Source organism: Ursus arctos, unplaced genomic scaffold (genome assembly GCF_023065955.2).
Source record: "Ursus arctos isolate Adak ecotype North America unplaced genomic scaffold, UrsArc2.0 scaffold_9, whole genome shotgun sequence".
NCBI classification, from domain to species: Eukaryota; Metazoa; Chordata; class Mammalia; order Carnivora; family Ursidae; genus Ursus; species Ursus arctos.
The window spans coordinates 3,442,425-3,456,573 of NW_026623111.1; the positions used below are offsets into that span (position 1 = coordinate 3,442,425).

A 14,149-nucleotide genomic window follows, 5' to 3' on the forward strand; every position below is an offset into this window, starting at 1 on the left:
AGCCTGGCTTCTGAATGGAGGGATCCCGGCAGAGCCCTGACCTCATCTGATGTAGGTTTCGACAGGCCTGAGTGGGGGCACGAAAGACCATAGGAAGCGATTGCTATCATCCAGGATGGGGGACAGTGTCTTGGAAGGGTGTCCTAGGGGTCGTCCTTGGGGGGCATCCTAGGGGGCTGCTAGGGGGAGGTGTCCTCGGGAGATGTTTTGGTTTTTTTTTTTAAAGATTTTATTTATTTGACAGAGATAGAGACAGCCAGCGAGAGAGGGAACACAGCAGGGGGAGTGGGAGAGAAAGAAGCAGGCTCATAGCGGAGGAGCCTGATGTGGGACTCGATCCCATAATGCCGGGATCACGCCCTGAGCCGAAGGCAGACGCTTAACCGCTGTGCCACCCAGGCTCCCCTCGGGAGATGTTCTAAGCAGCACAAACAGCATGTCCAGGCATGCCAAGGCAAGAAGCAGTGTGGCCATTTGGGAAACAGGAAGCCAGTGGGGTGGCAGAAGAGGGACTCGCCCGGACCCAGCTGGTCGGCATATGATGCTACGATGCCACTCTGTCTGCTGGGCGGCAGGTCAGCGATGTAGGGCTGTGAGCGGGCAGGTGAGGTGATCCGTTCTGCATATTTTAAAAGAAGGATGGGCAGCTTCACCAAGGATGGACTGGAGGCTGCTGGGCTAAGCACAAGGGATTGGGGCGTCCACCTAAGTGGCGAGGAGACCCCTTGAGTGGTCTGAATGGCACGACCACGTGTGAGCAGATGGAGGGGAATGGGGGGGCCAGAATCAGGAATGGCATGGGGGTAGTTCGGCTCAGGTAGATGGAGGCAGCTTCATTCAGAGATAAGGAGAGTACAGGCTGGGTCTTCACGTGGAGTGGGAGACTGGACATCCAGGCTGAGCTGCCCGCAGCTGGACTGACAGGCGAGGAGCAGGGTCCCTGCAGGTCCTCAGCTCCCAGATGCGAGTGGGTAACTGAGACCCGGGACTTTCTGCCTGATAAACATGTTCCTGAGCTTGCATTACTTTCTTCAAAGCGTCTGAGGCCCAAAGAAGGTGTGATTCTCCGGGTCCATTCCCAGCTCACTCTGGGTCCTCTTCCTCCTGTTTCCAGTCTCTGCCAAACTCTGGAGGAAAGGGGAAAGAGCGAGCAGGTGGGCAAGCAGGTGGGCAAGGTGCTGTCTTGTTGGGGCAGGAGGGAACCCAGAGGAGCCACCAGGGAGGGAGAGAGCCAGGGCTAGGGGAGTGGGCCAAGGTGAGGGGGGCACCCCGGCATTCAGCAGGTGGTTAGGTCACCTGGTGCAGGGACTCCTGGGGAGGGCGTGGCCAGCCAGTTCTTTCTGCGAGCACTTGGGCATCCTATCTCCTGAGCCTTGAGGGATGTCGCGGCAGAGCACGGCAGTCCACGGGCCTGGCTGCGGTGAGCCCGTCTCGCTTACTTCCAGAAGCCTGGAGCTTGGGTCACCCGAGAGCATCCTTCTCGTAGTCACTTGGGGCTGAAGGCAGTTCCGGCCCCTCCTGGACCCAATCCTCTGCAGGGCCATGTGGCTGCGAAATTCCCTATCCGGGCGCTGGTGGACGATCTGCCCAGGGAAGGGCCCTGCTGATCAGCTGTGCACAGAGCATCCCTGGAGGCGGGGACGAGCTGCTGGTCTCTAGCTGCATCTGGGCCTCAGCTTGTACATCCAGCAGCTACCCTGACCTCTGACGAGCCAGCCCAGAAGAGGTACAGACCCAAGGAGACTGCGCTCAGAATGCCGAGCACAAGGCTGCCACCGGTGGGCTTCTGAGAGGAGGTGGCAGGGGAGCCGGTGTGCACCGAGTACGGACATGGGGGTGGCTGGGTGTGCAGCACGTACAGGGCTAAGGAGACTCACGATTACCCAGCTGCCGCCTCGTCCCAGGCCCAGCAGACCTGCCTTCTCTCTCATGCACGCGCAGCACACACTCTCACGGCCGCCTGACACACAGGTGCCCAGAAGACGCCCGCACCTGCGAACCCACATGGGCACGGAGCTGCCGGCATAGGTGGGATCCCTGGTTCCGGAAGCCAGACGTCCTGGGCTCTCGTTTTATCCTCTTCCTGAGCAGGCATTGACCTTGTGGGGGCCATTCCTCTCACGGGCCTCGGCTTCCTTACCTGTAGAAGGAGGTCTTGTGTAATGCACAGGCCTACGAGGGTCAGCTAGGGTCTCTGAGTGTGCAAAGGGATTTTTAAGCCAGTGGCTCTCAACCCTAGCTGCACAGGGGGTCACTGGGACCTTTAAAATCTGATGGCTCATCCCAGCCCCAGAGAGGCCAAGTTTGATGGGTCAGCTTGGCAGCCGGGGGGAGGGGAGGGGAGAGTGTGGAGCCTCTTCTCTCCTTGCTCATCCCCACTAAGTATAACCCCACCCCCGAAACAATACAGCAGACAAATCGCAGAAATCTCCCGGGTGGAAAGAGGAAGTGGGCTGGCTAGGGAGCCCAGGACTTGAGGGAAGACACAGGACCCCGTCTCCCACCTCCCATGCAGTGCACCAGGCGGCCGGGTAGGCATCTTCCGTACCAGCAGATAGGAAGCAGGAAGCCCGCTGGGACCTGGCCACCTGGAGGGTGGGCCCAGGAGACCCTCTCCACGGCAGCCGGTGTCTCCCACCCCCACCTCGGGGCACAGAGCAACCGGGGAAGCTCGTTTCAGCCCCACAGGTGGTCCCAGGAGCCCCAGCTGGACTTGGCAGCCCAGAAGAGCACGGTGGCGAGCGTTCTGAAAACCAGCCTGTCGTCAGACCGTGGGCCGTGCACACCAGGCCCCATGCACCCGCCGCACCCGAGCAAGCCGCAGCCGCTTCGATGGAAGGCTCCACCAGGGTCTGCTGCCCCCCATGTCACGTCCAAAATGTCCGGGAGACAACAGAGAGCCGTGAAGATACCAATTTGAATCGGCAAAGACAAGCAACAGATACAACACTGACAAGAACCAGATGTCGGCGTTCCTGGACAAGGATGCTTAGGGCAGCCACCCAAAAAATGCTTCAGCAAACAAATACCCAAAAATGAAGAAAGGAAGTCTCACCAAAGAAATGCACATTACCCCCAAAAAAGAGAGTCAAATGGAAACTACAGACCTGAAAGATAAAATAACCAAAATTAAAAATTCACCAGACCGGGGGGGGGGGGGGGCGCCTGGATGGCTCAGTGGTTAAGCGTCTGCCTTTGGCTCAGGGCGTGATCCCGGCATTCCGGGATCGAGTCCCACATCGGGCTCCTCTGCTGGGAGCCTGCTTCTTCCTCTCCCACTCCCCTGCTGTGTTCCCTCTCTCGCTGGCTGTCTCTGTCACATAAATAAATAAAATCTTAAAAAAAAAAAATTCACCAGATGGATCCAGAAACAGCGTAGCAGAACACGGCAGAGTCGGCGATCTCGTAGCTGGGGCCGCAGAAATGACCCAGTCCGAGCCACAGAGAGAAAACAGCGGGAAAAAGATGAACGGAGCCTCGGAAATCGGTGGGACAACATCTGTCGCGTTGGAGTTCCGGAAGCAGAGAACAGAGTGGGCTGGACCAAGCACTCAAAGGTACGGGTGACACTTCCCAAAGGTGGCCTGAGTCCTACACCTACAGGTCCAGGAAACTGCGAGAACCCCAAACAGGACAAGTCCAAAGGAGTTCACGTTAAAACCAGTTATGATGATAATTGAACTGTGAAAATCTGAAGACAGGGGATGGCGGACCTTGAAAGCAGCTGCAACAGAAGACGGCCTCCCTGTAGACAGCGGGTTTCTCCGCAGAAACCACGGGGCCAGCGGGAAGGGGGTGCTTTCCGTGTGCCGAGGCATGGTTGCCGTCAATGCGAATTCTGCACTGGGGGAGCCTGTCCTACGGGAATGAATGGGAAAGGAAGAAATTCTCAACACTAAGCATTTTTCACGAGCAGAAGTTTAAAGAATCGTGGGAGGCAGGTGTCCAAGCAGAAAGGGCATGGTAAGAGAAGACTAGGGGCCTCGGAGCAGAGAGGCCATCCGAAGAGGTAAAAACAATGTGATTATCATCGACTCTTCTTTCCACGAGGTTCTGAAATCCTGTCTGACGGCTGAAGAAGAATCTGTGACATTATGCGATGTGGGCGCTCAAGGTAGGTAGAAGAGAGACAGGACCACTGTCGTTGGAAAGTCAGGAGAACAGGGTGACCTTCGTGGAGCAGGGTCTGTGCACTTCGTGCGAAGCGGTCAGATGCGGAGACCACAGGTGGCAGCCTGAGCCCGGGGCCCTGTGACAGCTGTCCGGGCGCCAGCAGGGCCTCCAGGCGCAGGACACAGGTGAGGGCACTGCTGTGCTCGAGGCCCCAACCCTTCGCGTGCATCAGACTGCCCTGCAGGATTTGCATACCACGGCTCACTGGAGCCCAGCCCGGGATTCCGATGCAGCAGGTCAGGGCGGGCCCGAGAATCTGCCTCTCCGACCAGCTCCCGATGAGCGGGTGCCGCCAGCCAGGGACCCCACTTTGAGAACCCGTGCTGCAGCACCTTTGGTCGAGCAGGAGCTCCTGTGTCTCTGCGGAGGGTTCCTCAGATCCTCGACCCCACAGCCTCACGTCCCCGACTGTGCCTGGCTCTGTGTGTAAATTAGGAGGGACCGCAGGACTGTGAGTCAGGGGGCCTCGTCTGGCACCCTGGGGCTGGGTGACCTTGGGCAGGCCGCCCGACTCCGGGCCTCGACTCCCCCTCTGCAGAGTGGGAGGCTAGTCGTTGACCTGGAGGAGGCATGGGCGAGGCTGGGAGGAACAGGGGTGGCTGGTCTGGCCCCTCGCCCCTCTTCTGTCCAGCTCCACTGCCCCCCGTTCCGTACATCGGAGTTCGCATAACATCTCACGCGGCAAGAGGGTGCCTTTGTTAAAAGAAGTTTGAGAACCCTGACCTCGATGTGGCAAAAGGCCCTTTCTGGCCCACATCCGGGACCTTCCGACAGGCCACGTGGGGGCAAACAAGTGCCCAGGATAGGTTCCCGGGCTGAGACATCACCGACAGGCTTTCCCGGGTCCACACATGAGCGGTGCAGAGCGTCTTCTCCGTCCCCAGAGTTCGTGAGGACCCCTGAGATGAGAGGTATCTGGATGGGCATCCTTTGCTCAGAAGCAAGGCCCTCCTGGAGTGGGGGGCAGACAGTTCTGTGCACCCGCCCACATGGAGACTCTGTCCTTGGTCCCACGGACACACGCGGCCTTGTGAACACCAGGACACGTGACCACCGCCCGCTGCGCCCTGACTAGCAGCCCCGTGGCTCCCGTGGTGGGCGCTGGCATTTGGCTCGGGGTGGCGGCGCCTGAGCCGCTGGGGGCCAGCCCAGTGCTGGGAGCAAGGACCCCCGGAGCTCCCCCCAGGGTGGGGGGGTCCTTCTCCTCCAGGGGGCTGGGCTCTGCCGTGTGTCCTCCCCCTGAGCCAGAAGGACGTAGCGGAGTGCCTCCGCACCCCTGTCCCTGGACACGTCACAGAGGTTAACGGAGAGTCCAAGCCTGGGGCCCACGCGGGGCAGACAGCGGCGTGAGCGGGACAGCTGGCTCAGCTGTGGGATTCCCAGGGTCTCAGACCAGCCCTTTTTTGTTTCAAGAGAAGCCGGAAATTAGGATTTTAATGTGAAATCCCCCAACGGCAAATAGCTCAAGATCTTTTAAAAAAAATAAAATAGTTCCCACGCGGCCTTTGCTTGGTGGCAGCCCCCGTGTGCTGCCCCTGGTTCAGGATGGCACAGCCCCACCCCCCACGGGGATTCCCTCCCGCCCCTGTCCCCAGCTCTCCTGGCTGCCGGATGAGGGGCTCGGCCTGGGTGACAGACGATGCCAAGGCCTCAGGCTGTCAGAGAACACAGGTGCCCACCGGGCCAGGGTTGGCAAGAGGGTGCCGCGGTGTTCCTGGTGTCCTAAGCGGACTCAGGGACATCACGCCCTTGCCGGCTTCTTCCTCAGCCAGCACCCTGGGGATGGAGGTCATGATGGAGGCAGGGCGTGATTCGGGGGCCCTTCTGGGTGTCACGAGCCCAGCCCCTCTGGCCGGGACCCGGCCTCCGTGCGTGCGTGACAGAGCTGTGCTGTGTCTGTTTCAGGATTCCCCTATTCCAAATCTGACCCTCTCCCAGGACACGGAAAGAATGGCTTGGACCACCGGGTAGGTACTCGACCCCTCCCTGGCTCATCGTATACTAACCATCACGTGCTGTGAGCCTGAGCGTGGTGCCCACACGGCCGGAAGGAGGGGCCCGGGGACCCCGCTCACCCACCGCCTCTGCCTGCTGCCCTGCGGACCAGGGCCAGGCCAGAACAGGGACCCCCTCCCTTCCTCCCATCTAACCCCGGCCCCCGGCTCCCAAGGAGACCTCAGTGCGGTGCGGAGAGGGAGACAGGGCCCACGCAGAATATTCTGAACCCCTGAGGCCCCTCCTGAGCCACATCCTTCTTCTGTGACCTGGAGCCTAATAAGGGGCTTAAGGGGTCAGCTAGCTGGCGAGCAAGGGGCACCACGGTTCGCTTCTTTCCTGGACTGCATCAGCCCCTCCCTGTCACGGCCCTCACGACTGTCACCACGAGTGGTGCCTTTAACATCTGTGACTGTTACCGTCGCCCCTGATGCTGCCGTTTGCACCTGTAATTATTCCCGGATCCCACACTCCGTAGCTGGTTTCCCTGGCTGCTCCCAGCTAAAGACTGGGGGGCCTTCCCCTTCCCGTCTTCCCATCCGGGACATTGGACTGGGAGCCTGGAGAGTTTGGGGCCTGGCTTGTCCCCATGGAGGGGCTGGGTTCCTTTTTGTCGCTGTTCCCACAGCTTCATGAGTCCCCAGTGAGGACCCCTGGGGTGGGGCGTGTGTGATGGCACCAGAGGACCCCCCAACACACACAGTCCCGGGACACCCCGTCTCCGCAGCCTCTCCGCTGTCTGAGGGCATTTGTCCAAAACCGGGGCGAGTCATTCCACCAGAGCAGGCGCTCAGCAGTCGAGTCCCCGCGTGTTGCACGGCAGAGGTCTCGGCATAAGCGTGGAACGCCCGGGACAGCCTCCTCCGGCCCCCAGGGCACACCTCGCACCCAGGGCCCTGGCCGCAGGGACACATCCAAGAACAGGGACGATGCAGGCGTTTTCTTGGCCATCTGTGTCTTCCTCGGGCCCTGTCCGACCCACTGCAGTGTCCAGCCTGGGCCCCGGCACCTCTGCATGGTTTTCTCTAGCAAAGCCCCCTTCCCACTAACCGCACTTCACGCTCTGGAACGGGACAAGTCAGGGCGCGCATGCCACATGCTTCTCTCGATTGTCTCCTAAGGGTTTCTCCACCCTTCATCTTCAGTGGACATCGGGGCAGGCACGGGGGGACAGGTGGGGGGCGGAGGACCCCCACAGCACCAGGAAATGTCAATCCTTGGTCTCAGGGTTAGGGCTCCTGAGGGTGGTGGGGAAACCATCCAGAATGTTCTCTGCACACCTGGAACAGCTGTTCTGTGACTCAGCGGCCCACGAGGGCGGTGGTGTTCCACCCCTCCAGCCAAGTCCTGGGCCTGTCCCTCAATATGTAGAAGGAAATTAAAGAAGGAATGCTCGGCATGTCTAGCCTTGCATCATTGGTGCCCGGACCACACATCCTCTGGGGAGATGCCCTCCTTGGTTCATGCTGGAATGACTTGGCTCGATGCCCCTGGCACCTGCAGAGAGGGCCACAGTCTCCACATGCCCCACCCCCGAAAGAGCTGGGAACAGCTGATCCAGACATTCCAGCATGGACGCGGACTTCACTCCCTCTCCCCCAACTAGTGAGACCAGAGGCTGGAGCTTTACCGAGTCGAGAGCTAAGCCTCTGTGAGTGTTTCTCCTGCTGGCCTCGAAGGAGGGGGAGCCTGTGCGTCCCGCAGATGTGGGGGTTGATAAAGGTGGGTGCATCCTTGCGGGAAGATCTTCAGCTTTTCACATGGCTTATGTGGGAGATTGGTGACTAGCGTTGGCGACTTTGCTTGGGGGTTCTTTTTCCCTGCAAAGGTTCTTTCCTGTTTTTTCAGACTTTCTCAGACTTGTATGTAATTTCATGCCTATTTCTCAGTGGGAAGACCAGATAATTGAGCTTTTGAATGACCAGCCTTTTACGGCATTGCCAGGCTCAGCACCTGGATGTGGTCACCCACTACTGTCTGTGGCCACTTGTTAGTTTGTTTTTGGTGTGTCTCTACTTCCGGAAAGGATTCTAGGTGGCCCTAAGTAAAAACAGAGGTGCACTGAGCCTGGACACCCATAAACCCCAAATCACAAAGGAGTGGAGGAGGAAGCTCTAAAAGAAATTATGTATCAGAACTATATCAGAAACAAAAGAACATTATACGAGCCAAAGCACTGAAGCTTAGGTCTGAGCCTCCTGGTAGGCAGGGCAAAAAGGCAAACATGACTGGCTGTGTAGTTCTCATCCAATGGAAGGAAGGAGATCAGTTCATCGGGGGAGACAGAGGCTTCTAGTTCTTGCTTTGAGAGGGATTTGTCACAAGGGGCCACCACCCTGAGTCCCAGAGCTTGTTAAAATGTCCTGCTAACCAGCCTGCCAGAGAGCCTAGTCATGGTAGATGCTCTCTTCTCTGTGGAATAAGTAAGACAGTAGCCCCCTGCCACAGGCGTTCCTGTGGATGAGGTGGCGTGGCTCCCAACGTGTGCCCCCTGGTCTCTTATTAAGAGAACAACCACTGGCCACCAACAGAAAAACCCTGATGGCAAATATGAACAGACGGAATCCTCCTGCTGGAAGACAGAGGCTGCCAGATTATAGTAGTGACATAAAGAGGGGACACGTGTTTGTGACGACACACGTCCTCCAGCAGATGTAGCATTTGTACATTGAAGTGCGCCAAGCAGCGCAGCGGTGCCGGGGACCCTCATAAAATACAAGGTGGGAGGCAATTTGAGTATGGCATTTTGAATCAGACATGCGGATCTAGTGGACAAAAAAATAATAAAAGGCATAGGGAGCAATTGAATAGTGCACACGGCAAACCATCTGCTCGGTATATGAGAAAAATCTGTACCTTTTGAATCAGGTTTTCACATGTCCATAAAGCGTTTGCAAAAATGCCCGTGTACAAGGAAAACCTTAAAATGAAGATGTCCGATGTTTTCCAACGGTAGCGCTGGAAGGACCACGTGTCCCACTGAGCCCCGAGTTCACAACCCAGCTCTGCCACCAGCGGGTGTATGTATTTGGGCAAGTCACTTATGTTCCCCGAGTCTCTACCTCCTGTCTTTAAAAGAATTATCCTTACCTCTTAAGATCATGGGGAGGACAAATAACAGTCAAAACGTGAAAGCTTCTCGTAAGCTCAACAGCGTGGCTCCCACAAGAGTGACTGTTATTAAAGCAAGTTCCTACCCCTTCCAACTTCCACACCGGTGGCCACTAGGTGACATATTCCAACATGAGTCCTAGCAAGACAGTAGCAATGAGCCGTGCATGGCCGCAGTTTCATTCCTCCTACTAACAATTCCAGCATCATTTTTGAGAAGCAAAACGCAGGGGTGAAGATGTTTGCAGTTCTGTGTATTTGCTGTATGATCTGGGGCTCGTTCCTTAACCTCTCCAAGCCTCGTCTATAAGACCGTGATGATGATGCCCACTCCTAGGCTCGCAGCCAAGGTTGTAGAATGTGTCTGGAGGGTAGCTGGCGCCTAGAAAACTCCAAACCAATGGGAGAGGTGAATAATCTGTTGCTTTTAAAGTCTCCAGGGCCTCTGTTGAGAACTGCAAGGGAATCAGCAAGGGGTGGGCCTGTGGAGCTCCCCTGGCCACCCCACGTGTTAAGGAGTGACCCCAAGGCTCCCTTGCCCCAGAGAGGTCTTGAAGGTCCCAGGCACTTGGTGGGCCAAGGGTAGGCTGCTCTTGTCCTGCTCTCCACTGATCCGGTGCCGCCCTCCACCTGGAAGATGCCCTACCCCCTCTCCCGGGAGTCTCTGTCCGGCCTCAGAGCCTGGTGGACCAGAGGAAGCTGGTTTTGCTGCTAGGAAAGCGGTCTCTAACTGCCCGAGGCGGCCGTGGTAGCCTGAGAGTTCGTGGCCTGTGATGCAGGGCAGTGGGCACTAGGGGGAGGCATCTCTCTTCTGCATCACGGATGGCCAGGCGGGAGAAGGCAAGCAGAGGGCAGGTTTGCTGCCTTTCTCGGGAAGAGGTTCCCAGACCAGACAGGTGCGCCTGGGGGTGCTTCTTGGCATCCTGAGAAAATGCCTCAGAAATTGGTCTTGCAAACCCCTACGGAGAATTATTCTGTGATGGTCGTGAGAGGGGGTGGGGGTGAGGGCGCCTGGCTCGGGGTCCCAGGGCTGAGACTAGGTAAGGCGGGTGAGGCACTTGCCCGAATTCTCAGTAATCAAAGTAAATAATGTTCTAAGGCAATGTTTTTTTAAAAATCCAAGTTAATGCAAGAAAATTTGTGATGAACAAAACACCAGATCTTTGACTAGAAACTGGCACCAGCCGTCCACTTCCGTGCTCGCCCAACTCACCACCCTTGTGTCCCCTGTTTGGAATGAGGACTTTGGGCTCGGGGCTCTCTGGGTTCGTCCCCTGCCTGCACACTCCACGGGATTATTCCTGCTCGCGTGTCACTCCTCTACCCTAAGAAGTGGTGCCCACCACGCTTTCCCGGTCGCCCCGTCCAGGGCGACACGCGACTCTCCCCTGGGACTGCAGGGCTGCCTTGAAACCCCACACGCGATCCCAGGAGTGCTGGCCCAGAGCACCGAGCCGGTGCGAGACCCGGCAGCAGGGGCTGGGCGTGTGGGGACCGTGTTCTCCCAGCAGCTCCGTGGACTGCGGGCCGTGGCAGCACTTGCCTCGCACCGTACATGCCAGGCACGGGAGCTGGGGGTAGAGACACAGGGGCTCAGCACCTGCTTTTAGTGGTTTGTGGGGTGATTTTTTCAGGCGGGCAGAAGGGAAGAGAATTCCTGGCATGGGTGGTGGAGACGCACGGAAATGGCAGTCTGCTGACGAATGCCGTGAACGAGGCAGGCACCTGCTCCCTCGGAGTGTCCCCACCTGAGTGCCGTCCTCTGTCACAGCTGCTCGGAGCACGCAGGGCTCTATCCAGGGGCTGTACGGACTGGGCCTTCTGGGCGCCTGGGGCCCACCGGGTCTGGAGGGGAGCAGAGGTCCCCACGGGCCGGCCTCCATGCCAGCTGGGCCGCGCCCCTAGGGGGCCGCAGGGAGCAGGCACGTGGCAGCGGCTCGAAAGGCAAGCGGGAGAGCTGGGCCAGTCAGGGTCCATGGCTGCCTGGAAGGCAGGGAGAGGCGTGCGAGCGGACCCACCAAGTGAGCCCCAGCACGGCCCTTCCAGAGCCGAGGCGCCGGGGACTCTGGGGAGCCCCCCCCCTGGGCTGGGCAGCACCAAGGCGCGACCACCCACCAGAGCAGCCTGCCTCCTGCCGCCCTCTCTCTTTCTCTTCCAGAATGCCAATCTGGCCCCTTGTGGAGCAGACCCGGATGCCAGCTGGGGCACGCGAGGTACAAGACGCGGGGACCCCTGTGGGTCTCTGGCTGGGGCAGGGGTCACTTACACGTTTCCACAAGTCTCATTCTGAACGGGCCCCTCCAGGGCCAGCTGGCAAAGGCTCTGAGCATCGTGCAGTGGTGGGAGCATGGGGGTGTTCGTTTCCACTCGAGGAGCCGGTTACCTCCATTCTTTGTTCCTGAGGTGCTCCCTTCCCTTCTCTTCATCCTTGAGTATGGCTGGCCCTGTCCTGATTTGTGGTCACTCTGGTCACTGGGGAGAGAGATGTGTGTTGGGATAGCCAGCCTGTACCGGGACTGAGGCCAACCTAATCACCCACCGTTACATTTCATGGCAATAACAGAAGAAGCATCACAACAAAACGCCCCTGGGGTCTGAGTCGAATGAGTTCGGGTCCCATCCTGCCTCCAACCCCCCACCCCCCACCCCCACCCGCTCCGCCATGGGGGCCTCCTGGGCTTCGAACAAGGAAGGTTGCTTGCCAGGAGGCTGGTGTTTCTGGCATGGCCCGGGTCTCATGGCAGGTGCCTGACCAGGGGCTGTGTTAGCTCTGAGCCCCTCCTGCGCGGGGCCAAGCTCTCTCACCCCTGTCACCCCGGGATGGCTCACGCTGGGCAGCAGAGCATTGGGGGCTCGCAGCCGGCTCCCTCCACGTGGCTCTCCAAGTCCCCAGGCTCAGAGCTGACCCGTCAGGGTGTCTTGTGGCCCGCTGGGACATTCGGGGACCGGCCCCTGTTGCCCAGGCCCCTTGTCAGGGTCTCCTTCCCAAGACCAGCTTGTGACCCAAGTCCTAGGGGTACTGCTTTCTGAGGGTTCTATGTGCTCTGATCCATACGGGTCTATTTTCTGACATGACGATTTTAGTCTGGCAGAAAAGCCTTTTAAAAAGCAAGCGTGTGGGGCTCAGTAATGTCAAGGAGGAGTTATGGGGTCAAGAAGGAAAGAGTAAGAGGCCGAGGTGTCAGACCCTGAGCGACTGTCAGTGTCTGCTGTGCCCCCAAAACTGCCCTGGGATGTCCACTCCACAGGTGGGTAAACTGAGGCAGGCCGCTTTCTGAGGGCGGCCCGGACCACCAGGGAGTCACGCCTGCGTCACGCCTGAGGGACACAGTGCTGCGTCCGGCTCCCAGTCTGGCCTCCAGCCTCCTGACCATGCCTCCCGCTCTCAGCTTCCCTCTGGAGAATCTGCTCTCCGAGGACTAACACCCCCATGCAGGCCGCCGGGGGTGGGGGTGGGGGTGGGGGTGGGGGTGAGGTCCCCAGGACGAGACCGCTTCTGCCATTGGGCCGCGTTCCGCGCTTTCTAAACCGCCACGCGTGGCTTCTGCTCTCTCTCTTACAGAATACAAGGTAAGAGGGGCCGCCCACTGCCACTCCGACCTCTTCCCGCCACCACGCACCTGCCCAGGTTAAAAGTTCCTTTTGTTGTGGTTTCCTATGAAATGTGTGTGTCCGATGCCAGCGCAAGTATGTACCTCTCTGTTGGCCTTCGGCTCAGCCCTTTGGTCCCGGCACACGCCTGCTTCCTGGGGTGAACCTGCAGTTTCTTCTCCCCACAGATCTATCCTTATGACGCCCTCATTGTCACCAACCGAATTCGCGTCAAACTGCCCAAGGATGTGGACCGGACACGGCTGGAGGTAGGAGGGCGTCTGGGGGGGAGGGTGCGCAGTCCAGCTGGGCGTCCTCCACAGATGCCTGTCCCTGGTGTCAGCACTCAGCACCCCTGCGTGTTCCTGCGGGGTGGGGGGGGGCAGCACAAGGCCCGCGGCGGGCTCGGAGCCAAGGCCCCGCGTTGTTCCAAGGGCGGGAGAACATGGGAGCGGACCCCAACACAGATGGCTTTGCAGAGGGCTCTGCTGTGTGCATCCGGCCAGGGAAGGCTCCATGACCGTGCTAGTCAGTGGTGCTCGTCTTTCCCCCGGGACTGACGTTGAGAAAGTGGTCACAGTCCGTGGGCTCTCATTGGGCCATATTTGAACCAAGCGAGAATAATAAACTCATCTCTGGAGAGCAAATGTAGGCTTAAAAGGCCAACAGGACGTCAGCTCAGAGTAGGTATTTGGATGATACTTGTTGACCGAAAGGACTTTGCTGAGCACTTGCCATGAGCCGTGGGCCCGTGGCTGATCTGCAGGACTTAATCCCCGCAATCGTCCTACTGAGTAATCAGTGTCCGTGCGCTAGATTTCACCTCTGAGCCCTGTCACGGGGCTTCGCTGCCTGTTGATGACTGTCTTGCTGGGCAGTCCCGAAGGCTCTGTCCGTGGCCCAGGGCATGGTTACAGGCACCCCAGAGCCAGGAGACAGCTCGGAGCCCTTGGACCCAGCACCCACGGGAGGGTGGTGGGCCATGCAGGCAGCAGGTGTCCCGCTAAAGGGAGGTGGCTGGGGAGGAGGGGGCAGCATGGCCCAGTGAGCCCACGGATGCCACAGTCAGACGGTGCCGTGAGCCCACCAGATCCCACTGTCGTCTAGGACACGAGGGCATCATGCCAGGCAAACCACCACAAAGGTGGAGGACACAGCAGCTCCTCGCTCAGGAGGCTGTCCGTTTAGCAGGACATTTGGATCTTACCCCACAGAAAAGGAAAGATCCTTGAGACGTTCTGAACTGTTGGGATAAGCACGGGTCAGGGGAGGCCGGGGC

General features: G+C 58.8%; 1 protein-coding gene across 18 annotated transcripts in view; it reads left to right on the forward strand.

Moving 5' to 3' along the window:
- Positions 1 to 14,149, forward strand: part of ABLIM2 (actin binding LIM protein family member 2) — a 143,853-nt gene that overhangs the window by 118,053 nt on the left and 11,651 nt on the right. For 17 of the 18 annotated variants that reach the window (XR_008958419.1, XR_008958429.1, XR_008958418.1 and 14 more), the window contains 3 exons: positions 6,079 to 6,140; positions 11,438 to 11,492; positions 13,059 to 13,139. Coding sequence is in view for 1 of the 18 variants with exons in the window: in XM_044379362.3 (XP_044235297.2) it covers positions 6,079 to 6,140; positions 11,438 to 11,492; positions 12,842 to 12,849; positions 13,059 to 13,139 (206 nt within the window). In the remaining 17 variants the exon portion in view is untranslated. Of the gene's footprint in view, positions 1 to 6,078; positions 6,141 to 11,437; positions 11,493 to 12,841; positions 12,850 to 13,058; positions 13,140 to 14,149 lie in introns of all 18 variants that reach the window. The other variant, XM_044379362.3, reaches the window with a different exon arrangement.